Genomic DNA, 26,064 nt, shown 5'->3' on the forward strand with positions numbered 1-26,064 from the left:
ATATTGCCTGACATATATCGTGACCGTGAAGACAAAGTAAATGTGATCTCTTATGTAACCTTATCTGAAAATAAACTGCGTACATTATGGCTGAAGCTGAGCTTTCGGGGGTGGATGGGGGGAGAGCTGCAGCAGCTTGTGTGTTCTAATAATTTAAAGAAAAAGTGTGCTCCGATTCAATAAAATATCATATATTTTATAATATGTCCACTTGATTTGTCCACTTGAGAGTGCAGAACAGAGTACTGGCAGCTTGTGAGAAGTGCCGGTACGCACCAGCACGCGCTTCACAAGAGTAGTTAATGTTATGGATATGATTTGGATTGTGATATCAAAGATAAGATAATAATGTTAAATGGAAAACTATGCCGTGATATGATGAGTAGAATTAAGTCAGATTAGAGAAGAATGTGCAGACTGGACACAGATGCAGTTGACAGAGGTGAAGAAACACGGACTTGCAGTAGTGTTGGAAGGTTTTGTCTCTTACGGCTCCCAAGCATTTCTTTTATCTAGGAAATTTTATGAAATATTTAGTTTATATTTATTCCACTACAAAAAAACATTATTTAAAATGACAGGTGTTTTTCTATACAAATCAAGACTCGATAGTCTAATAAGTTCTGAAAAACAAAATACAGATGTTTAAATTGAAAGTCAAATTGAATCGTGGATTCGGAGAACCGTGACACCCCTATTCACCTCGAACGCAAGGCAGAATACCCTTGCTAGATACAGTGCTTTCTCAATTTCCTGTAGTTTTGGATATGTTGACTTTTATGCGCGTAGATAATTGTGAAACCTGATAATTGCGACACCCCCTCGTCCACATATTAGTCCCTGTGCTTAAAACAAAACTTTTAAGGCATTTTCAGGCACCGCGGTGCCTCTGTGAGATGAAACCAGCATGTTGCCTGTGCCCGTTCTCTACAGTGGGAGCCTGCAACTACAGGCCCGCGGGCCACATCCGGCCCGCAAGGCAATTCTTAAATCTGGCCCTGCAAATACAATTTCAGATTGCATTGCTTAATGAACCCACACAATTTTAGTTATTTACTTTCAGGATATAAAAGAGAATATAATATCTATTTTTTATTTTTTGATTGTAGAGCAATCTTTGGTGTATTATCAGGAAACTCACTGATGTGCGGCATGAAAAAGAAACGCGGGACAGTTTGTTTTTCCCTTGATGTTCAACGCGGCCCCCTTTTCTATCGTCCTTTTGTCTCCCCCACTTTAAATCTCTAGCGCCCCCCCGCCCCCTGATCCTTTCTTAATTCTGCTTGTGGGACTGCACATCACTGGGATAGCAGCAGGGTTCGGGGTCTTCTGGGGGCCCGGCCTCAGAACGAGAGACCTCGCACAGAGGAAAAGAGGCATCCGCCCTCCCAAAAAGAGAGGGGGTGGTGGGGTGGGGGGGTGTGGGGGGGGGGCTGCAATCTGACCTGGATGACAACAGACTACCAGACAAGCTATGATCTCATCGCTCCCCCATCCTCCCCCTCCACTCTACTCCAGCCATTGTCTCCCTCTCTCTTCCCACTTTTGTTTCCCACTCCCCCCCCTTGTCTCTCTTTATCTGTCTCTCTCGCTCTCTTTTTTTCCTATTTGTCCTGCAGCTCACCCCATCTCGTCTATCCTCCTTCTCTTTCACTGCCCCCCGACCCACCCACTACTTTTTACCACCTGCCCGCCCCGGCTCTCTGCCCCATCCCAACTCGCAAGTCTTTACCCTTCCAAGAGCGCGCGCACACACACACACACCCACACACACACACACACGCACACACACATTCACACTCGCTCTAGTGTCCCGGAGCAGAGATTAGGTGCACCCCTATCAACCCTCCACCCCAGCCTTTACATTATTGAGTGTGCGTGTGTGCGTGTGTGCGTGAGTGCGTGCGTGCGTGTGTGTGTGTGTGTGTGTGTGTGTGTGTGTGTGTGTGTGTGTGTGTGTGTGTGTGTGTGTGTGTGTGTGTGTGTGTGTGTGTGTGTGTGTGTGTGTGTGTGTGTGTGTGTGCCACATTGTGTAATGGCTATCTGGTGTCTCCCCCAGGAGGAAGGGAGCAGGCTGAAGAGAAGGAGAGTGGAGGTCAGGGAGGTTAAGTGTGGGGATGGGGGGGTCGGGTCATCTCTCTCTCTCTCTCTGTCAATCTCATTGTCTATCTCTGTCCGTTTATCCGTTAGGAGCAGGATAATGAAATCAAAACCGATGCTCGCGAAATGCCCTTTTTCACCATGTGTGTTGTTATAAGTTATATAAAATAACTATGCTCGTCCTGTGTGTGTGTGTGTGTGTGTGTGTGTGTGTGTGTGTGTGTGTGTGTGTGTGTGTGTGTGTGTGTGTGTGTGTGTGTGTGTGTGTGTGTGTGTGTGTGTGTGTGTGTGTGTGTGTGTGTGTGTGTGATAGCTGATCCAGTGTGAGTCAGGGTGGATAGAAGGACAAAGACACCTGTTCTTACTCCCCAGGTCTCAGCATTCCTCTAAACATAATCCCCAGCATCTCCAGCTCTCTCTCTCACTCTCTGACACGCACACACACAGAGGATCAGGATGGAGAATGTGGCTGCGGCATTGTCTCCAAAATATGCAGCACACAGATCATGTTGGCTCTTTGATGTAGACCTTTGACAGGTAAACTGATGTCTTACATGGTATAGGCTATAAGTTTCCAGCTCCCCGAAGCACACACGCACGCACGCACGCACACACACACACACACACACTCACTCTCACAGTGTTTCTTATAACAGTGCATGGCGCCATTGGTCATATGGGTGAATATATTCATGGATGTCGACTACAGAATCATTTCTTTTAGTTGAGGAAAAACATAATTCTTCTTGTCTTGATGTTCACAAGAGCCTACGGCCGGATAAAGTTGAGTCTCGAGTGTTTACTGGAGATTAATTTCATTCGATTAACTGAAATGTGATGCGCTCTTGTGCTGTGCGTGCGTGTGCATGCTCATGTGCATGTGTTTGGATTTCTGTGTCAAGTGACCTCTCTTGCTCATGCCAAGGTCAAAGTGATCATTACGCACGGACGCACAGACACACACTCACACACACACTTGATGTGAGTCTCTAAATTTCTAAGGGTTTATTCACTCATTTGTTTCTGCTGTTACTTTCTGGAAAGGCTTTGCCTGATGTTCATAGACTAACACCTTAGGTCTTAACTCCATATTGTGTATTCACATTTCTTCGAGAAAACATTGACCGGCTTTAGTCCAACAAATAATATCAGTATGCTCTGCTCAGGGGGAACCTCAGTGGATTAAAACGGAGTAAGCTCTGCTGATTCACTATTTCCAGCGAGAGCCGGGGGATTGAAGCGGTTACACTCCCGTCACAAGCCTGTTGCTTGAGTTGACTCACCGTCGGTTTAGGTCAGACCATCAGAGTATCTGGAGAGAGTGTGTGGTGTCCTCCGCTGTGGGAGTGTTTATGCGGGTGTGTGGGTGCGTGTGTTTGTTATTGTTTAACAGAGCGTGCTTGGCTCGGACCGGGTGCTCTGTTTGTTAGCTCTGCGTGTTGCTCTGCAGCGCCCGTCCACTCAGGGTTTGATAATGAGGAGGAGTGTTTGTTTGAAGAACGGAAGGAAAAGAGGTGTAGGAGCAGAGGAGAGGAAAATCCAGTGAGCTGCGACGCTTGTTTTACATGCAGACCTACCTACACAAGACTGGAAAGTTAACATATATCGTTTCCACTTATTTATCATTATCCAGTTATTCCACTTACTTATTCAATGTCGTTAATTCACTCCTATCCGCATAGATAATGTCATTCTTTAAACACAAAGAGTTCAATATTTTTGATTTTTAAAGGTCAAATTATTGAATGTAAAGAATATTAAAAAATGTAGGAAATCGAATAACGTAAAGAATTTGGGGTCTGGAAATTAAGTACAGGGCGTGTGCATGGGTAAATGTGTGTAGACGCTGCCCATGGTTTTTGCCCACTAAGAAGTGGACGACCTTGCAGGCTACGTTTAATGAGTAAAAGCGATTGACAGATTCCTTTAGCCCAGTTTAAGTAGCTTAAAAAGCAGTGTGTGAACGTGTCGGCTGAGGCCCAAACTGAGTTGCTGGCAGCTCCTGTCTCTGGAAGGGAAACCACTTTTAAATTAGCCCGGGACTCGGGCGTGAATGTACATTTCTTTTCCTGTTTCTCCAACTGAAAAAAGTGGAACGTTCTTGGGAACGGGTTCTTTCTCGGTGTGGGTGGTGTCATTTCATGAAGAACACTCACAGGCCGTTTCCTAGATCGTCCACAAAGCCAGAGTTAGCTTAGTGGTTCCTCAGCAGATGTGCTATTGACATTATTAAGTGTTATGCAACACTAACTAAATGGTAAGTGCAATCCAGTACAGCAGAGATTATCTAGACTATCTTTTGATCCCTCTGTCGTCTAACAAATCCATTGACAGAAATAAACGTCCGTCATCTATTGATAGAAGCTGCTTGCCGCTCCTCTAGTTAGTTTGACAACGCTTTTCAGACATTGACAGTTCGCTAAACTCAGACGCTGCGTGTTGTTCCAAGAATAGGAGATAATTATTATAGTGCAATATTCTACGATCCCTTCGGTTTGTCTTGTTCCCAACCCCGGCCCCAGGGTTATAGCTCTTTAGAAATAAGTCTCAGGGGTCTTGATCCTCTCTGCTGTTCTTTTGTGCCAACTATCATCATTGGCGCCGTGATGACGATGGCTGTGATGATGACCCTAACTAGGCTATTTCTGGCCCCCTGTTTCGGCGTAACAGTCTTCATTTCTGCTGACAGCCTGTACGGTTCAGATGTGTCACATTGGCGTTGGCGACAGAATGTCACTCACTCGTACGTACACACACTGACCCATTACTTTACTCAGGCCAGAGAGAGAGAGAGAGAGAGAGAGAGAGAGAGGAGAGAGAGAGAGAGAGAGAGAGAGAGAGAGAGAGAGAGAGAGAGAGAGAGAGAGAGAGAGAGAGAGAGAGAGAGAGAGAGAGAGAGAGAGAGAGAGAGAGAGAGAGAGAGAGAGAGAGAGAGAGAGAGAGAGAGAGAGAGATATGAGTGACAGCTCAAGAGGAAATACTGTAGGCGGCAGTGATGTGGGCCGCACTTGTTAGACGCTTCGTTCCACAAGGCCCACTAACACCACAACTGACTTTCAATATTACACAGTTTATGTGTATGTATTTTTGGCCCAGAGCTGTCATGATGCATTGATTCCCCAGTCACCGCAAAAGTTGGTGTTGTTTTACGATGTAAAACCTGATATATTATTGGTAGGTTTGAAACATTGATATCATCTTTAAACTATGTTGCTTGTTATTTTCTCTGAATATGTACTATCTACTATGAGAATGAAACGGTGTGAAATGCAGATAAGGTTGGGGGAGTAATGAAAGGAGAGGTGTTGGGGACGTCTCAGTGGAGACTTGGTGTGTCAAACCTGGCTGGACGATGGCGGAAAGGAGGGCGGGTCAGAAAGTCGTGGCTCCATCCCACCAAAGCACCACTTTTAGCTGACATTAATCCTCGTTCTTCTTATACCAGGCTCCGCTCATCAGAAATAGCTCAGTCTGGGAGCTCCTAATTGTAATCACATCTTTGTCTTGTCCCACCATTCCCTTAAATAGCTCTCATAGCCTCATCTGTGCTCGAGGGTAGGGTTAGACATAAACACAAAATCAAATTTATTTATAAGACATTTACACTCAACCAATATTTGAGGCACAGTCATTACTAATATGGATGTTATAACCAAGCAGGTAGATTAGAGGAGTTTATGTAGTCCAGAAAATTGCAATTTGTAACATCAGTCAGATTCCGCTATCATCATTTTATATATACCCAATTTTTTATATTCCAATTAATTAATGATTATGATGATAATGGCATAAAATAAAAAACAAAAACAATGACGTCAACAAAAATGTCATGGTCATGACAGCGACAATACCGTTTTCTCAGTATGTGTGTTTGTGTATTTTTTTACGTCATTGTTTTTATGGCGGCGCTTGATTCACAGCAGCGTTTTCAGTGACCCATAATAACCCCTCTCCCCAACGCACTCTCCTCCCAGGTTTCGCCTTCCCCGACTGGGCCTACAAACCCGAGTCGAGCCCCGGCTCCAGACAGATCCAGCTGTGGCACTTCATCCTGGAGCTGCTGAGGAAAGAGGAGTACCACGATGTCATCGCCTGGCAGGGGGACTACGGAGAGTTTGTCATCAAGGACCCGGACGAGGTGGCGCGGCTGTGGGGAGCCAGGAAGTGCAAACCGCAGATGAACTACGACAAGCTGAGCCGAGCGCTGAGGTACGACAATCAAAGTGGAAGGCACGGTTCAGTCACTTCCAGATGTCTTTGCGTTAATCAGCCCTTTTCGGAATGTCATCTCACCACGATCGGCTGCACTCGTCTAGTTGAAGAGGGGTTTCTAAAAATCCAAACCGTGACTTTAAACGGTCACGACTGCACGGTTTGCTAATCCTAATTGACATTATACAACGATAGATTCTACACTTGTGGAGACCGGCACAAATGCCCTCACAAGTTTCTTTCTGGAAATCGCTTGCGGGTTCCGCACAACACGCTCATTCCAAACGGAATGACTTATCCCAATTAAACAAGTAAACGGTGTAACATAAATATCACCCATGACACCTCTAAGCTGGTTACACCACTGATTTAATAGAGGATGGACTTTTAGCCCTTTTTATATAGCTTCATGGCCCAGAACCACATTTGGCCTGTTTCACCCAGACCTTCTATTAATATCACCTACTTAAGGTATTACTTGCACATGCCAGTTGGTACCTACACAAATCTCCTATTCTGTTACGGCTTGGAACCCGGCCCCATAACGTGATTGGGGTTTTATCTGTTTATCTGTTTATATCCTAATTTGTTCCGTATAGTGAAGTGGCTCAGGCCCTTTAGACTGTGCCACACCCACGCCTTCACGCAGTCCCATCGCAACTTAAGCAGCAGAGTCCGTTCAATTGTAACGGAGGTAACCCTGTGTGGTTCTGACAGAGGCCCATGGGTTCAACTTTTTTTGTACTTGGCCAATCACTTACTGTTGTATGACAAAGGCCCTTTCCAAGCTCTCACCCCCAACCCCGCACTTAGCGCTCTCAACACTTTCCCTGGATATGTCACACTGGCTCTGCCCGGACCTCTCTCAGCGAACACAGAGACAAAATCAGTGCGTAGTTATTTTGTCCAAAAGGTCACGCAACATCTATGGCCTACGGTCAAATAGCTGCATTTTGTTGGAAGTCCCCGAGGTAAGAACTGAGTTTGGCAGAAACAAGTCCCCCATGTGAGAACTGAGTTTGGGCAACAAAGCTTTTCCGTTCTCTTGCCTGTCAGCTTGGAACGAGCTCCAAAACACCCTTCGACTTCAGGAGTTTTTCTCTTTGAATAAGTGGGGGGGGGGGGGGGGGTAAAAAGAAAAATACAGATAAAACTTAAAAATGTCGTGTCAAAGGAGATCCTCCGGTCAAATCTTTATGCCTGCAGATCACTGGTTCTAAACCGAACGTTGACAAATGTTAGGTGAAGGATTTGCAGGGAGCCTGGCAGACAACCATGAAATGCATAAAGCCCCAAGCAACACAAGTGAGGCTTGAAATTATTGTTGCGCTTGTGGTGTCTAGAAATGTAAATGTTCAAGGACCAAAGTCATACATTTTCATTTTCTGTTGAATTATAAGTGTAACTCTCGGTTTAGACGTCGTCCCACATCAGTTTGGAAAACCTTCCCCTTTACACCAGCTGCTGCTCGTCTGGTGTCTAGTCTATCAGGCCCAAGAGGTCAGGGTAGGTACTCTAAAGTGATATCAACCCACATAAGCTGTTGAGAGGAAGTAGTGATTTTGTTGGTGGCAGCGGCAGAGTTTATGCCGTTTCATTTACAGCGATGGCGATTAAGTCGGTGCCCGTACAGGACAGGGTCTTACGGGGATGGAGGGAATTAACATTCAACTGCTCATGTAAGAACGCCAGCGCAAACATAACCACATGCATTTAGACTCGGGAGCGCAGATGGAGAATTCCAGAATTAGAGAGGAGAATGTGGATGGGGATACTTGTGGCCGAGCTGTGTATTTATAGTGTGTCCAGCCTCTGGTGCTGTAACAGATTTGGAGCATCGGCCACACTAAGTGCATATATATAGCCGATCTTGGTGACCTACACTGAACCAGCCTTCAGGGCTGATTATCAACAGGTTTTGCTCCTCTAATCGTTCTATCTGCTGCTCCGTCTTCATCCCTTCTCCTTGTGCCCTGCCTCGCCCTCACCCCTCCTCAGGTCCAGGTCACCCACCTCTGTGACCGTAAACCGTATTGTCACTCAGGTTTTAACCTAAAGCTGGCAAAAGCCTAAAGATACATACACGAAAAACACCCGAATTGACGCCACAGCCGCCGTCATTTGCTCACCACCACAGACTGGAAATAGTCTCTCAAGATGCACGTCAATAGTAATGTGGCAGGAGGATGAATGGCACTAAAGATTAATGAAGTCCTAAAAGACGCAGACACACACACACACACACACACACACACACACACACACGTGTGCCCTAACTATCCCCATATGGTGTGCATACTTGCAGCATGGGCCACCTTGTGGCTCTCATATGGAGAAAACCTGGAGTACGCTTATAATGGATGCCAAAGTCAGTGTGGCACTTTTCTCACACACAAATACACACTTCAAATGGCATGCCTGTTTTTTATGTACTTTTCATCACCTGGTCTTTCTAATTATTATTTTTACCCCCAATGAGCTTATTCTTTCCTTCTTGCACATGGTGGAAATTCCCTATATCTGGAAGTGGTGTGTGTGTGTGTGTGTGTGTGTGTGTGTGTGTGTGTGTGTGTGTGTGTGTGTGTGTGTGTGTGTGTGTGTGTGTGTGTGTGTGTGTGTGTGTGTGTGTGTGTGTGTGTGTGTGTGTGTGTGTGTGTGTGTGTTGACTTTCCGGGGAAAGGACAAAGGCTCGGGCCATGTGTCATTTCAGTGTTCTGCTTCCACGGCCGCTGTGAAATTCCCACTCCCGTAGAGACTCCCAGTGTGCGTGCGCGTGCATGTACAGTTGTGCATATGCGTGCCGCCAGGAAGGTAGCTGCGATGCCATGCTTTGTACTTATTTTTTTTAATTTCAGTTCTTATTAATTAAACACTTTGCTGTTTTGTCTCGTACTTATAGACAGATGTATAAAAAGCCTTTTTGCAACTTAATCTCATCACACAAACAAATTGCACGTGAGCAACGCAGAACACTGCTGTTGGCACATATTGCTTTAATTATCCAGTATGTGTTATTAAGAAGACATGTCCTCAGTGAACTCGCTTTCATGTCCATTTAGTCTCCTCATTCCTGAGGAGAGGAGATGGAGAGTGACTAACAGAAAGAAACACAATGGTATCAGTGTAATGCGCAGGGTGAAGTAAACCAAGCCCAAGGCGCTAACTCTCATCTCCCGCCTCTGGTCGACACCAGAGAGCCTCAGAATTACGACTACGCGAGGGTTTTCTATGTAATGTGAATCCACGTGCACGGGTTTATAGTTTGATAATATCCTATTAATGTATCCTTTATGCTATGCAAATAAAGCGCTCTGAATTGGAGAGGAAAAAAAAAGAAGCGCACCGTTGTGAACTTGTGTTACGGAGCCATTAGCGGGAGACCCAGCCGCTCCGGGCCCGGCGCAAATCAGTCGGCGTGGAATACCGAGTTAATGAGTGTAATCACGCTAAGAGGTCCCAGACCCGACTAACCACCACTCAGTGGCTCCAGCAAAGAGGTCAGAGGTCAGGTCGACTGGCAGCACAGCTGGCAAAGATTAACAGCACGGCAAACACAATAGAGTCGGAAATTGGCAGGGACGTCCCGTTTTTGGTACCATCCCGATTCTTAGTTGCCAATTTGCTAAGCGTTGCCAAGTTGCGGGCACTTTGTAGGTATTGTGATTCACAACGCCGGCTGAAATATTAAAATTCATTGTAATCTTTGTTTACTTTTTTATCCAAACTCTAGAACAGGGAACGACAGTCGGTTCAATTCTAGGTCTAGTCGGTCATTTTTTCCAGGGTTTGCTTTTAGAGGAGTGACGATGTGGCCAAGTAATCAACTAAAGCAAAAAACAACTTTTATGACTCGCACGTAAACAAATGCAAATATCCAATTTTGGAGCTGTGTGGCAAAATTGGGGAAAAAAAAAATGAACAGCATTCAAAAACAAACCCCCCCCCCCCCTCCCATTCCTTTAGTCGTTCATCACCCTCACTTATTTCCATTCGTCTAGCCGTGGGGGCTACAACATTTAGCGGACGCCCCCCGTAGTTAAAAGAAATTTGTCTTGTGTACATAGACACATTCACACACACACACACACACACACACACACACGCGCACACCTCCATGCGAAAGGCCTGTTTGTAGGTCAGAACGCCTTGCTCCACAACAGCCCATTGTGTGGCGGCGGCAGGGCCGGGGAGAAGGCGTGCAGCGAACAACGCAGCGACGGGACCACTGTGGCATTCTGTGTCCGACGTGGTGTGTGTTGTCACTGTGTGACTTGGTGTGCATTGTCCGCCATTGTCCCCTTCTGCAGCATGTATGTGTTTCCCGTACGTGTGCGTTATGTGAATCTCATTGTCCCCACAGAATGGGCCCTTTATTTGCGATGTGGGTGGAACATGCACATAAGCCACCCCCCACGGACGTTCAATCACACACTTTCGCCCACAGAGCATGTGACCAGCCTAATCAGACCCAGGCCAGATCCTCTTCTGCACCCAAACGCACGCACACACACACACACACACACACACACACACACACACACACACACACGTACACAGAGCATGTGACAATCCCCCCCTAATTAGACCCCCAACCATTTTCCCTTCACAAACACATTTAATTTCCCTTCGTAGAGAGTAAACAATCATCAAATATGGCTCCCCACTCACAAAGCGTTCTCACGTGTGCAAGTCCAACACACCTGAGTGGGAGCAGCTGGTGCCTGTTCCTGTGCAGCGCGTCTGTGTGTGTGTGTTTGTGAAAGACAATCTGACCGTGTGTGTGTGTGTGTGTGTGTGTGTGTGTGTGTGTGTGTGTGTGTGTGTGTGTGTGTGTGTGTGTGTGTGTGTGTGTGTGTGTGTGTGTGTGTGTGTGTGTGTGTGTGTGTGTGTGTGTGTGTGTGTTTCAGTACAAGCCAATGCTGACGAAACAGGCAGAAAATAAACACGGGGCTCATGGGGAGTATTGTAATCCCAACTTCCTGTCACAGTCGGCGCCTATTTACAGCGCAACAATAGGCAAGGCACGGCGTGTGTGTGTGTGTGTGTGTGTGTCTTTTAATGCATACTTGTGGTTTGTTGGCAAATCCAAATGTGGGTTTGTGTACTGTACGTCTTAAGAGTGTGTGTTATTTAAACATAGATTATTGATCTCACACAGATCTCAAGTCCTCTGTCTCCCTCTTTGTCGCTTTCTTTCTCCCCCCATTCCTCTCCGTTTATCGCTCATCTGATCAGAACGATCCACATCAGGTCTGTGTTTTCACAGGCTCAATCCCTGATCTGAAATCACACATCGTTAACCACTGACTTGGTACGAAAAAGAAACCGCCGATCTGTTTCCTGGAAAGCTTTAATCGAATCCACGCTGAAACGGTGACTGCATATTTAAACTCCTTTAGATTTCAGCAGCTTTTTTTTTTTTGTTTGTTTGTTTGTTTGCTTCTCCGGGATGAGAGTTCCCGTGTGTGTGTGTGTGTGTGTGTGTGTGTGTGTGTGTGTGTGTGTGTGTGTGTGTGTGTGTGTGTGTGTGTGTGTGTGTGTGTGTGTGTGTGTGTGTGTGTGTGTGTGTGTGTGTGTGTGTGTGTGTGTGTGCGCGCCCGCGTTGGAGTGTACCAAATAAAGCAGAGGTGAGGTTTCCGTCCGTCATGCAGAGCGGAGCAGTGTGTGCATGCGGCCGTGTGTGTAAGGCCTGTGCGGTGGGCAGCTAAACACAGGCGCTCAAAGAATCTCTTTCTTCTCTTTTGAAGTGAGTTCAAATGCTCTTCAAAGAGCGTCTGCCAGTATGACGGCACAGGACGAGACACGCGGAGAGCGCGGGGGGCGGGGGCATGTGCTCTAAACACCCAACTTCAGTTTCACTCAGACGGCTACCGGGGTTTTTTTTTTTTTTTGGGGGGGGGTTTTTTCTCTCCTGTCTTTCTGAAGATCACACTGTAGCCTCCTACCTATGGGTGAAATGCTTGTGCGCAGCTGAGCTCGAGCTGCAGTTCCTATGTACCAGAAGCCATGGGCGCGTCGACTTTAGGTCTGTGTGTGCGTGTTGGCGTTCAGTGATGGAGTGTCGGCAGAATAACAGGCAGGTTGACGTGGGGTAATTTAGAAAAACTTGAATGTTAAGTGGAACTCCAAGGTAATTATTATAATTTTTTTTTTTCATTTCTTGTGCGATCAAAATTGAAGTATTTGCCTTTTCATTTGTTCCTGTCATTCCACCTTAAAACGGTCTAAGAGGTTTAATTTGGCGTAAGGGGTACCTGTTGTTCATGTTTGTTCGTTTATTTGGGGGGTTGAACAGTGAGGGTCGCAACCACGACATCTTCAGCTGGTTTGAAAGCAGCACAAGCTGTAATTCTACTTGACTCAGGAAACACACTCTCATCCAACCCCCTCCCCTCCCCTCCCCTCCTCCCTCCACCTGCTCCTCCTCCTCCTCCTTCCCAGCCCTTATGAGTGTCTCGCTTAGAGCAGAAATTACATGCTGCTTTGTGCCTGGCATAAACAATGTTTTCAACAGAGCACACTGTCCTGTCTCTGCCCCCCACCCCTCACCCCTTCCTCCTCCCGGCGCCTCAAGGGGACGGGGGAGAACAGAGGGCGGAAGGGAGGGAAGGAGTCAGGGGGTGTAAAGAGAAGAGTGTTGAGACACGGATGAGGACAAAGTGGAGTGTAGAGATGGATGGATGGATGGATGGATGGATGGATCGATCCAACATGTCTGTGTAATAAACATAATAAGAAGGGGGTGACCCCTACACACACCACCTACTACTACCGTACTTGGATGGCTCCCCACACGGTGTAATGATAGTGGGCTGGCTCTGACTCACTGTGTGTTACCTTTAGGCACGAGGCGTTCATCGCTGCCAACACACACACACACACACACACACACACACACACCACGCACACCACACACCACGCACACATGCTGGCATGAGGCTGGACGCTGAGTGCCAGAGTATGGTGTCTGCATGGAGGCATGGCGGGCCGCAGGGAGCAGGGTCGTCGTCTGAAAGCGAAGCCGTTTAGGAAAAGAGCGTTTCATTGTTGCCCTCTCCTGGCTGCGGAGGACAAAGAAAAGCAAAAGCAGATTTAAGCGACGTCGTTGGCCGATGGAATACTAATATTTGGTGGCTTAGAATTTCTCCCACAGATATCAGTTCATGTATTATTATTATTATTATTATTTTTGTTTTTGATGTAAAAGAGTTTCGATGGCGAAGACACACATTCAGCCTTCGTGGCAGATAGGATTGTCAGAGAATGTTCTCGGTCTGAAGTCTGGAAGGCAAACATTTGCACTGGAAGAAGGACAGACAGCCTTTCTTTTCTCTCATTCATATTCTCTCACACACATGTTGTCAGTAGCGAGGTGTGTTGTGTGAGTGTTTTCACATGTGCGCCTGTCAAGCATTAGCTCTTTATTTCTTTCCATCTAAGTTTCCGCCTTTCTATCTTTCATTCGGTCCTCTTTATTTATTTCTTTGCTTGTTTCACCCCACCTCTCGCTCTCACTCAGTGTGTGAGGGTTGGTGGCCAGGGATGCAGAGGTTACATAAATCGGATTCAGAGCACGGGAAGAAAGCAGGAAGATGTTACATAAAGAGCTGTGGCAGGACAAAGGTTAATATAAATGGAGCCTTATGGGGGGGGGGGGGGGGAGAGGGAGAGAGAGAGAGAGAGAGAGAGAATGGCCATTACATAAACCGATAAAGCTGGGGAGAATTATTGGTGGCTCTGCGACATGGTATTGCATAAAGAGATGTCCATCTAGCATGAATGACACAATGTGCATGATTAGATTTGTGGAGGCATGTTGCATGTTTTTCTATATTTTTATACATTCATCCTTTAAGAACACTTTATTTATTTAATTCTAATCTATTTTGGCCGCATGTGGTTTACCAAAGATTACACACACACACACACCATGTGAAATGTCCTTACATTGCACGGGGAAAAAGCACAAGACTGACCACAGAGACACACACACACACACACACACACACACACAACACACACACACACACACACACACACATTTCATATTAAGAGATGGCCTGACATTCCCTGTGAGCTTGGAATAGCCAAATTCAGTTATGTTGCATCGGCTGATCTCTTTATTGTTTGTTTATCCCTCCACGCAACGTCGGTCTCCCCCTTAGATTCAATCAATCTATCACTTCCCATTTTACTTGCTCTCTCTCTCGCTCTCTCTCTCTCTCTCTGTCAGAAGTTACATAAAAGGCCCATATTTGATAAGTTGGCATAATATGTTTTATTAACATGCAATTGGCCCATTTTGCCTAAATTGACAATCCTGGTTGTTTCTCCAGACATTGTGCGCTTTACGTGGTATGTCGTTAATGTTATTATTGTTAATATTCTAAAGAATTAACGTATTATCACAACTGTGTGTCTACATATCTTTCTGTTCTGGTGTGGTGTGTTGTACTCTGTATTGCAGATTTTTTTTTACCAATCCCATTTTGTGCTTTCTAACAGGTACTACTACAACAAGCGGATTCTCCACAAGACCAAAGGCAAGAGGTTCACCTACAAGTTCAACTTCAACAAGCTGGTCCTGGTCAACTACCCCTTCATCGACATGGGCTCTGCTGGTAAGCCAGGCCAGACTGTCTGTGTTTGTGTGTGTCTGTGCATTCAGACAGCACCTAATCCTACAGTGGAATTGCTAGATTACACAGGATTATGCAGAAGAACACCATATATTATCTCTCATCTTGCTCACACCCCCTCCCTTCCTTAACTCTTTATTCTTCTCTTCCTCCCATCTTCTGTCTCCTCTCTCCCTTTTCCTTGCATTGACATCTGCAGGTAGCGGTGTTCCTCAGAGCGCCCCACCGGTCCCCACCGGCGCTGGGACCCACTTCCGCTTTCCCCCCTCCACGCCCTCGGAAGTCCTGTCGCCCAACGAGGACCTGCGCAGCCCTGGCGGCATGTTCAGTGCAGTTGCCCGGCGGATGGCGCGAGGCTCCGTCAGCGACTGCAGTGACGGGACGTCGGTCAACTCTGAAATTGAGGAAGGCAACGGCAGCACGGGGGAGGAGAGAGGGGTGGGCGGAGGAGGTGGGGGGCCCGGTGGAGGTGGAGGAGGCGGCTACAGGGGGATCATCCACCCACGGCTGTCCCACGACTCCCTGTTCCGCATGTACGGAGGACCGGGCAACCCTGCCGGGCACCCGGGCTCCCGAGGCCCCGCGGGGCACAGGGTTCACACGGAGCCGCTGTCTCCCTTCCCCGTGTCCCCCCTGCCTGGCCCTGGGGGGGCCGGCCTCCTCGCTCCCCCTTTGTCCCCGGCGCTGTCCATAACCCCCTCCTCCCACCTGCCCTACACCCCATCCCCCACCCTGTCCCCCATGCTGGGCTCCCACTTCTCCTTCAACCCGGAGGACATGAAGCGCTACCTGCAGGCCCACACCCAGTCGGTGTACAACTACCATCTCAGCCCGCGGGCATTCCTCCACTACCCCAACATCGTCATCCCGCAGCCCCACCGGCTCGCCGCCGACAAGGCCAGCCTGGCCGGAGAGAGGGCAGCGGCCGAGAGGGGGGAGAGAGTGGCAGGGGGAGGGGAGAGGGAGAGGGAGAGGGAACGGCACCATCACTCGTCTCTGGCCCACTCGGCCCACCACCACCATCACCACCACCAGCTAAGCCATCCCCCTCACTCCGCCCACCCCCACCCACACTCCCATCCCATCCACCACTCGCTCCACCTGGGCGAAGAGCCGCCGCACATGTCGCCCTTCAAGTTCAAGCTGCAGCCGCCCCCGCTGGGCCGGAAGCAGCGGGACGGCCAGGGGAACCACCGGCAGAGCTCACTGTCGTCGGGCTCCGGCTCGGGGTCGCTGTCCTCGGGCCTCGGCTCCTCGCTGTCGTTCGGCAGCGACCTGAGCTCCGCCAGCGGCTCGGGTCTCGTCTCCAATTCCTCCTCCACGCAGTCACTCAACAGTGCCGGCCTTCCCAAGATCAAGGTGAGCCACCGGGGCCTGAAGAGCCTCCTGGGTCAGTTGTCCAGGCTCCACAGTAGAGGAGTCACTGTGAGAAAGTACCAGGAAAAAACCCCACGGATTCCAAACAGCTTTTAGAGAAGGGATTTCACTTTTATGTTAAAATGTCCAAAATTGTTTTTGCATTATTGTTTGCATTAATTCATAATTTTTTCTCTATAGCACTTTTTTACAAAGTGCATTATCAATAGAAAGTATCAGTCTTCAGTAAGTCAGAGTGATCTATATAAACTGTATAAATATAGAAATCCCTGACAGATGACTAAAACCTTGTGCCTGCCTGGTCTTCTCTCTGTCCGTCCCTCCCTCTCTCTCTCTCTCTCTCTCTCTCTCTCTCTCTCTCTCTCTCTCTCTCTCTCTCTCTCTCTCCAGGTGGAACCCATCTCGGACATAGAGTCCGAGGAGGAGGTGGAAGTGACAGACATCAGTGAGGAAGACCCCGATGAGCGCGAGGAGGAGTTTGAGCTCTTCTCGCGGCACCACGTCAGGGCTCTGGTCCCGCACCTCGCCAACGGCTCAGCGGCCGCCCCGCACGCGCCTCACCTGGACGAGGACCTGGACGAGGAGGTCTTCAAAGCCCCCGCGCCGCCCCCCGCCCGGCCTCACGCCCTTCTTCACCTCCCCGCACGGCAACTCCCACGCGCACCGCAGCCCCCCCACCCTGAAGACCGAGCCCGGGGAGGGCGGGACCCCGCCGCCCCAGACGGGCTCGGCGGGCGCCCCCCAGACGCAGTGCATCCCCCTCAAGCTGCGCTTCAAGAGACGCTGGAGTGAAGACCAGCGCATGGAGGCCTCGCAGGAAGAGTCGGACGACAAGAAAGTGCGGGCCGGCGAGGTGGAGAGGGAGAAGGAGAGGCAACGGAACGGTAGGATGGAGACGGAGGAGAACGGAACAGGAGGGGGGGACGGCGACAGCCCCCCTCCGCTGGGCTACCAGGGCTCTCTGCCTCCCCCGCTGGCCTCCCACCGGAGGGTGAGCGCCGAGCTGCACCGCGCCACTGCACAGCTGTCACTGGAGAACAAGGACTGCTGATGGAGAACACACGCATCCACACAGACAACACTATAGTCCCACTGTCACTGGAGGGAGGGAGGGAGGGAGGGAGGTACAGGACAATGTCAATGGCTCCTCCGTCATCTCTTCTCTCTCCCTCCCCTTCGCTCTCCACAACTTAGTGAGGCTCCTTGAAACCTTCAATGAACTGAGGGCACAACCAAACATACACCCACGTAAAATACTCCAGAACATCCCAACTCTGAACCACACACACACACACACACACACACACACACACACACACACACAACACACACACAAAAAGGTGGGGGGTTGGGTGTTGCTAGGAGGGCTGGTTTGGCTCACTCGGTCCAGGCACAGTGGCTGAAGCTGAGCTCGACCCAGACCAGAGGAAGGACGGCTCGCTCGCTCGCTCTCTCTCTCTCTCTCTCTCTCTTTCGCTCTCTCTCTCTCTCTCTCTCTGCTCCAGTCCTTACCTCCCACTTGGCCAGTACTGCATCCCATAATGAGTCCCGCCCTAGCAACACCTCCTGCCAACTCCTGCCTTCGGACTCCCCTCTGTGGGGTCACCCACCAGTCAGTCAGTCAGTCAGTCAGTCAGTCAACCAGTAACTCTCCTCAGGGGACCTGCTCAGCATCACAGCCAGGAGGACGTGAAGGACCTTCTCACGGGGGGGGGGGGGGGGGGGGGGGGGGGGGGGTTTGACAAGTGCCTGTATCTAGAACAAACGGCCCCAAAGCGACGATGACGAGATCACAAGTTAGAAAGTTTTACGCTCCCTGCTCATTTAACACTTGGATAGTTTTTGCAGATGATAGAAATGGGAATAAAAGGAGAGATTTTTTTTAATTGTTAATTTTATTTTATTTTATTTTTTAATCTCAGAGACCAAAGGGGGGAGGGGCGGGGTCACCTGACGGAACATATTGGAAACCAGGCCCACTCCACTCAGGGAAGCCAATCGCTGTGCGCTTATGTGATGGACGGACAGACACACACACACACACGCGCACACACACACACACACACACACACACACACACATTAAAGGGGACCTATTATGCTTTTCCTTATTTTCTGTCGTCTAATGTTACAATGTGGGGAGTTCATATTTGGCTCAGGTTTCACTCTGCTCTCATCGCGAGCTTTCCCACGTTTTTCTCTAATATCCCCATGGAGCGGACATCAACTCGTGGGGGATTTCTTTATCTGGTCCTCTACCCCAGGCACAGCACGCCCACAAATTACAGCGACGCCCCCTCAATCTATCTGGGAAGTTGTCCGACTGCTCTGCTCAGGATCCGTGCGTCGTTCGATGATTTCATATCCGATTTTAAAATGCAAAATCAGAAAAACCAATAACGCCGTTTTTTCGTTGTTTTGATTTTGCTCTGAAGTCAAAAATAGAATATGGGAAAATGGGATATTTGTTGTCTTCCATTTTGTCATTTAACAATTCTGATCTGTTGTGACCGTGAAGTTTTTCCACTTCTTTTTTCCCCCGCATGCACGGCCATGAAACGTTTTTGAGCGTGGGGACGTAGGGCACGGAAGTCCGGGTGCCCGCACCGGCAGTGTGCCGCTGGAGAGCCGGGTGCTGAGCAGGCAAAGTTGGCCAATCGGAATGAAGTGGGCTTAAGGAGGGCGGGGCCTTAAACAGACAGGCGCTAATACGGCTTGTTTGATTCAGAGGCTGAACAGAGCAAAAAAGAAAAAAGGCCGTAAGATAAATAATGGGTTTTGTTTTACTGTGAATCTTACAAAGTTACTCTACTGGAGTCCCAGAATAAAAAAAATAAAAATAGGAGCTGGAAATTAGCACAATAGGTCCCCTTTCAGTCTTTGTTTTTTTATGATAGCAATGCTTGCTTCCGCTACTCAAGGACCACAAACACACCCTCACACTTTGTTGTTCTTTTTCCTACACTCACCGGCGCACAGCTCTCTTGACATTTATTGACTGGCGTGACTCAGCCCATCTCCCCTCACTTTCTCTGGCGGACCACCCGTGGAAGGTTTTAAAGATTCAAATACTTCTTCACCCCCTTGGAACCGCAATAAATAGAGCTAGACATAGATTTCCGGTAGAGGGGTATGAAGACGAGGAACAGATGCAAATGGGAGAGACGTACATTGAAGAGAACCACTGTGGGGACCAGGAGGGGAACAACGTGCCGGGGGCGGGGTCCAGCAGCCAGCCTGCTGGTGTGTCAGCATCTAGTTCAACCTAGCCTGCGGGCTGGCTACGGGTGCCCGCAAGTTCCAATGGTGTAGAAGCCGAGCTCACCAGCTATTGCTCTTTTAACAATCGTAGTCCAGATAGTGTTAACTTAACCAGCAAATGTTCACATGCACACATGCACACCTACGAGACACTGCCTTTAAGCTCCTCTACTCGCTCGCTCTCTCTCGCTCCCGAACCGCCAGCTCTGGCCCTCAGAAGGTGAAGCCGAGCTTTCTGGGACGCGTGGGCCGGCAGAGTGCTGAGCTCTGGGGGGAGCTGGACCACACAGTAGACTAGAGGTCTTCACCGGTCGACCCGAGGACCCAACACGTACGGGTTCCATACGGGGTTTGGGTTGACATTTTATTATGTATTTTTTTACGGCCAATTAGGTTTGGTCTGGGTGGGCTCACATTCTATCGCCCCGGATCCGTGAGTTGTTGTTTGTAAAAACCAGAGTGGATCCGAGAGGAACGAACGGATGGGCTCCTGTGGAACGTTACCAGGCTGCGGCACCATTAGATTACAATTAACATTTTTATCATTCCGAGCCTTTCCCGTTTCACCCAACGTTGACAGGCTAGAAAAACACCATTTTAGAAGCAATTTTAATTACTCGGATCGGTTCCGATCCAGGAAATACCCGACCCCGCTCCGATCCGGCTCTACCCCCTTGGCTATCAGTTTGGATTCTGTAATTTCTCAGGGGGGGGAAAAAGGATCCGTGTATTTTTTTTAAATTGTTTGTTCCAATCAGATGTAAGGGAAAATTATTCCCAGGTTTAATCGGATTCTGGTCAGAATTTGGGGACCGGTGAAGACCTCTACTGTAGACCTGACACACACACATACCCACACCCCCACACAAACACACTGCCTCTCTATGCCTTGTTTTTATAGCATGTACAAAATCCAAATTGAGCTCTAATACGCATACGTACAAACTATATCTTTATATATTCTACATGAAATTATTAAGAAAGTGAGATTTTAAAGAAGCATAGCATTTTAAACGATGTGACTGATTCAGGATTCTTTTTGTAAGTGGATTATATGTAAACGACTGCTTCTCGCATCTCAATCAGGTAATTTGGGGGCGGGGCGGCGTTTCTGGGTTTTGTCCTTTTATTTGAAAGGGAAAACAGGCCGGCAAACAAACGGCGCAGGCCAATCAATCAGACGCGAGAATAAGATGGGACGTATCACCCCCTCTGTGATTCGACTCCATCCACCATTGTTTTCTCTCCACACTGTACGGACTCGGAGTGGGGGGAGGGGGGTTAACCTTCAGAGCCCTAACCCAGCATAGCTCACGGGCTATTAGTGAAGTGGAAATCCTGTCTTTTCTCCTAGGCCAGTTAGCCTAACGCCCCACAAGTCACAGCGGCCGCTGGATTAGGCTCCCAGCCAGCGAGGAGGAGGGAGGAGGAGCATGAAGGGTCATAACGGTAACTTACTGTAAGAACGGCCGTGTGAGCCCCCCCCCCCCCCCAAAAAAAAAATAATGCCCTCTCTCTCTCTCTCTCTCTCCTTGAGCGGCGCACGCTCACACAAACAGAAAATGCAGAAACTCAGATCCATTCCGCGCACGCCCCACCGTGATTCGTTTTCCTCCGCGTCGCCCCCGAAAGCCGGATCAGACCGGCTCCCATTTGGCCCGCCTCTCGTCGAAACCCGCCTCCCCGCCGGCCCGGGCCAGATCCGTAGCCGGAGCGCTGTGGGGCGGAGGGCGGCCTCCGGGCTCGCTGTCTCTCCCTTTTTTTTTTTTAATTATTATTATTATTTTTTTTTTGCTGATCGAATTCCCCCCCCGCCCCCATCAGTTCCCTGTGATCTGGGGGGAGCGTGTCGCAGCACGCGGGACCCACACGCAGCCTCTGCCTCACCCCGCGCCATCCCCCCCCCCGTCTGTAATTGAACTGATAGCTGCCTTATTACTACTTTTTATATCTAAGCAACGAATGAGGCAGCGGTCCGCCCGCTCTGCTCTGCTCTCTCTCTCTCTCTCTCTCTCTCTGTCTCTCTCTATTTCGAGCTCGGTTCCGACTTGTTGCGAGCTGCGCCGTGCTCTGACTCAGTTGTGACGGAGCAGGTTGAGGTGGATCGCGGCGTCTCCGGTTCTTGTTCCAGGGCTCGACCGGTTTAAGAGCGTAGGTTGGGGGTGGGGGTGAAAAAGTTAAAAATGGCACAATGAGTACATTTCTCCGTCAAGTCATTGAAAGATTTTCCTATAGATTTTATTTTTTTCGGATGTCAATATTGCTGTTGATTATTGTTGTTGTTGTTGTTATTATTATTGTTCTTGTTCGATTTACCTCCTCCCTTGGCATTATTATTCCATGGCTGTTAGCTGTTGCTTTTTTTTTTCGTTGTGTACATCACGTTGGATGATGTGGAACACCGCCCCTGCCCCCGTTCCATCGAGCTTTTTGACCCCCGCTCCTCTCTGTCTTTGTAGTTGTTTTTACAAGTGTAAGATAACTAAAATGTGTAAAAAGAACAAAAAAACAAACAAAAAAAAAAAGTAGAAAAACAAAAATACAAATTCTGGTTGACGTTGTGACCAGGAAATAACAAGCGGAGACGGCAGAAAGAGAGGGGCGGGTGCAGGAATTTATTTTGGAGGGCGGAGGGGGAATTATTTGATCTTTCTTTGGCATGTATTGTAATTTTTATTTTATGTTACTTTTTCGCTCGCTCTCTCTCTTGTACATTTTTCCTTTTTTTTGGGGGGGGGGGGGGGCGGGGTGTATCATTTTAAAATAATAAAAAGATGTGTATTGTTTTACTGTATAAAGGTCTATCTCTCTCTCTCTCGCTCTCTCTCTCCCTCTACTTCTTGCCTCTCGTGTCTCATTTTCCCCCAAAACTCCCCATGCAGTTACATAACACTCAGATGGAGGGACGAGACTTAATACTATGATGTAACATTGAATTTCTCTTCTTGAATTTCTTTCGTGTTTTTTGTTTTTTTTGTTTTTTTCTTTTTCCCCCCAAACTTGTAATTAAGCTATATTCAGGGTTAATTAAAACTGGTTAAAACCCATCACCGTAATTGTTTGTGTTTGTTTCTGTCACGGTTCGATCTTATCCATTATTATTGGCTCAGAGTCAGTGATGCGGATCGTTATTCTGACTCCTGTGAACAGGATCCTCTCGAGGCAACGGACGATTCGGGTCGTCCGAGCGGACGAAAGGAGCGGCGGATCTGCTGCTTCTCTCTCCAGGGAAAATTCAGTCAAAATATACCGATCACTATCGAGGAGTTAAGGTTTGACCGACTGTTCAAAGTGGCACTTTGATGCAGTTAGAACCCTCCAAAATAAAACTATTCTAGTTCACTTTTGAGCATCCCAAAAGATTTTCACCTAAACAATGCTTTTGCGAGTGTACAGAAAATCTCAATGTCATGTTTATTATTCTTTTCTACGTGTGCATCTCATGCACCTAATGGAGGGTTGGTTTAAGGCGGCAGATTATCACGGAGAAGCATTTCAGGGGCTGGAACTCGCCGCGTGGAAACGAGCGCCGTTTAATCCCTCCGCTCATGCACATCGACAGTTTGCCGACCACAACCTGCTGCTGCCGCTTTATCGAGTGCACAGCCGCCGACTTTCGCTTCCTGTGTGGGCCCGATCTTTGCCTCGTCGCCCGGGAAGGCCGACAATGGCAGCAGCATATAGAGGAAGGTTTGAATGGCTGTTTCTTAAAAAAAAAAAGTGCCGGCTCGAAAAAGTATCAAATACAAAAATTGGGATTTTTTTTTCTTTACTAAACATTATTACGGATTACCACTTTAAACCACGTCCTCCCTATTCCGATTTTTTTTTTGTTCCCCCCTCTGAGCCAAACTGTTCACCTTCTTACCCTCCACCTGTGGGAGGTGGACTTGAAGCTGCGTTCCGCTACCGCTAATGACTACTTTTTGGGGAAGAAATAACTTTGATAAGAGGGTCTGCTGATAAGCTCCTTCCAGCACCGACGAAGAGATAAATGTTTGGCGTTCTAAATGAATTGTGGGAGTAATGCAAAGTGAGAGACGAGAACAAGGCCGTCCTCGAAAACTGGAAAGTCTCAGCATTGACCGGCATTGACCTCACCCCCTGTGATAGGTTATTGGTGAAAATAGGAAGGGGAACATCACACACACACACACACACACACACACACACACAAACCTGCAGTGATGGAAAGACCACTGACGTTACAAGCAGAGTGCATGAGGAGAAAAAGCACTTTGTATCTGTGCCCACTCGTCCACAAAATACACACACACACACACACACACCTTTTAGTGTGACGTCAATGGCTCCCTTGTCTCAGGCAGCACTTTGAGGCATTCAAGGATGAATGGGAGCGAGGACTTGGTGAACTGGACGTCCACTGTCACAAGACACACAAATACACAGAGGAGGAGCCTATTGCAGAGTCCTTTTGCGGAATTTCGGCGAATTATATTTTGACAAAGTTCTCCAAAGCGTCAGCTCGTGCACAGCTCCAGGGATCGGCGTCGTTCTCCCGGAGTCTGCCGCTTCCTCCTGCTTCGACCTCGATGGGGGTCAGAGTGTCGGCACGTCGGGCGCAGGTTTCCAGGGGCCCCCTCGCCGCTCAGGGGCCCATCCAGGTGTTCCTTTTCGCAGAAAAAAAAAGGGGGGGGGAGATAAGAAGAAGAAGAGAGAGAGCACACCACAGGAACCGCCGCACGTATTCACCTCCACCACATCCCTTCTTCCCTCCATTCACCCCGAGCGTCGACTTTCGCAGAAACCAGTGCAGACGCCCGTGCAGAAGGAAGCTGCAGGAATCCACCGCAACCTACAGCAGCCGCACGGTGCACCCAGCGAATGAATCACACCTTCACCTCTGTGGACACGCTTACTGTACAGGCAGCCTCAACATGAGGTTCACTCCGTGTGACGGACAGAGCTGCGTAGTCGTCTCTGCAGGAGCCACATCCTCTGTGTGCACAGTTAACCACCACCCATCAGGTGTGAGGTACTTTAGGCAGATATAAGCATAAGCACACACACACACACACCGATTATAAGTTAATTTCCTCTTTATTATAATTGTTTCCGGACAAAATGTGGCCCAATGGCGATATCTATGCCATGCTAATTCTCTATTATATATTACTATTATTTCAGCTGCAACACTTATGTAAAGATTAACTTTGACAAATGGGAATAAGGTGCGAGGTGTGTGAGGTCTGAGGAGACACATTTACATCCGAACAGTTGGGGTGTGTGTGTGTGTGTGTGTGTGTGTGTGTGTGTGTGTGTGTGGGTTGGCATCGTTTGTCTCCCCCTGCTGTTTGAACGTGTACTGCGTGTAGATTGAACATTTTTAAGTGGTAATCCGTCCAAATCATGTTTGGTAGGATACAAATCCTCTGTGTTCTTTTTAAAATCTGGCTTTTTGAAAAAAAATTATTTCCTGGTCACTTGAGGTTTTGGAGATGTTTTTCCCCCGCCACTGCCTTTCACTTCATGCACGTGCCCGATTTATGCAATTTTTGCTGGGAAAAGCTGACCCAGCCTCCTTAAAATGCAAACTGCAAAAAGAGTAGCACATGCATGTTGCAAATACATGGAATGGCTTATATATAAAACTTAAATGGCCAACAATGTATAACATGTATCCAGACTACACAGAAAGCGTTCCCTGAACCTAAACCTCCAACAATCAACACATAAGTTATACCCCAAAACTAAAACCCCCGGTTTTTCAGTGGAGAGGCCTGTTGGCTCCCAGGACAGCTGAGCGGTTTAGAGTTACTGCAAATGCAGAATACAGGGCCCACTGTGCCCGAAAAATATGGATGTGGCAGTTGTCCTCTGTTGCAAACTCCGTCAGACCAATGAAGACACGCAGTATTTGCAGTATATCAGAATCAAATTCTGTTTACTGGGCCAAGTACATTTTTATCTACAAGGAATTTATTTGTCTCGTGATAGTGGGTGCGCTGTCGTGCAGACAGACAGCACAAAAAGAGATAAACCGTCCAAAGAAAAAAGAAAGAAAAACAAATACACAAATATAAACATGATATACAAAATGTGATCCACTGAACAGGGTCAATTAAATCAAATGAGAAGGCCGTGGCAGGGGCTGTGGCAGGGGCCGTGGCAAGGTGGTTTCTAGTCTCTGTGCTGTGGAGATGATGGAGATGGAGCTAATGAGGATGAATCAGGAGTTGCTTTTTGATGACAATCTCACTACTTGAATTTGAATATCAATGAAAACAAGTACAGATCAGTGCACGTATTCCTAAAACCTCAAACCGCACGATTTCAAATGTATAAAGCACGTTAAGTCCTTCAAGAAAGTGCTTTCTTTCTCTCAACATGTCCACATGGAATGACTATAACTATACAAAAATGTACAAAACTTAATTCTTCAGCTACCGCTAATAACACGGAGAAAATGAATGCAAAATATTTCTCGATTTTTATTTCATATTTGTGTCAGTTGT

At 48.0% G+C, this 26,064-nt stretch overlaps 1 protein-coding gene across 1 annotated transcript in view; it reads left to right on the forward strand.

Annotated features, from left to right (window-relative positions):
* The window catches only part of erfl3 (Ets2 repressor factor like 3), a gene marked incomplete at its 3' end in the record, with an annotated part of 43,725 nt that extends 26,346 nt beyond the window's left edge, over window positions 1–17,379 (forward strand). Inside the window, 5 exon segments of the mRNA XM_080005565.1 lie at window positions 6,075–6,309; window positions 14,818–14,933; window positions 15,151–16,310; window positions 16,719–16,934; window positions 16,936–17,379. Coding sequence (XP_079861691.1) covers window positions 6,075–6,309; window positions 14,818–14,933; window positions 15,151–16,310; window positions 16,719–16,934; window positions 16,936–17,379 — 2,171 coding nt within the window.
* Between the last annotated feature and the right edge of the window lie 8,685 nt (window positions 17,380–26,064).

This window comes from Zeus faber (assembly GCF_960531495.2).
Source record: "Zeus faber genome assembly, chromosome: 8".
Lineage (NCBI taxonomy): Eukaryota > Metazoa > Chordata > Actinopteri > Zeiformes > Zeidae > Zeus > Zeus faber.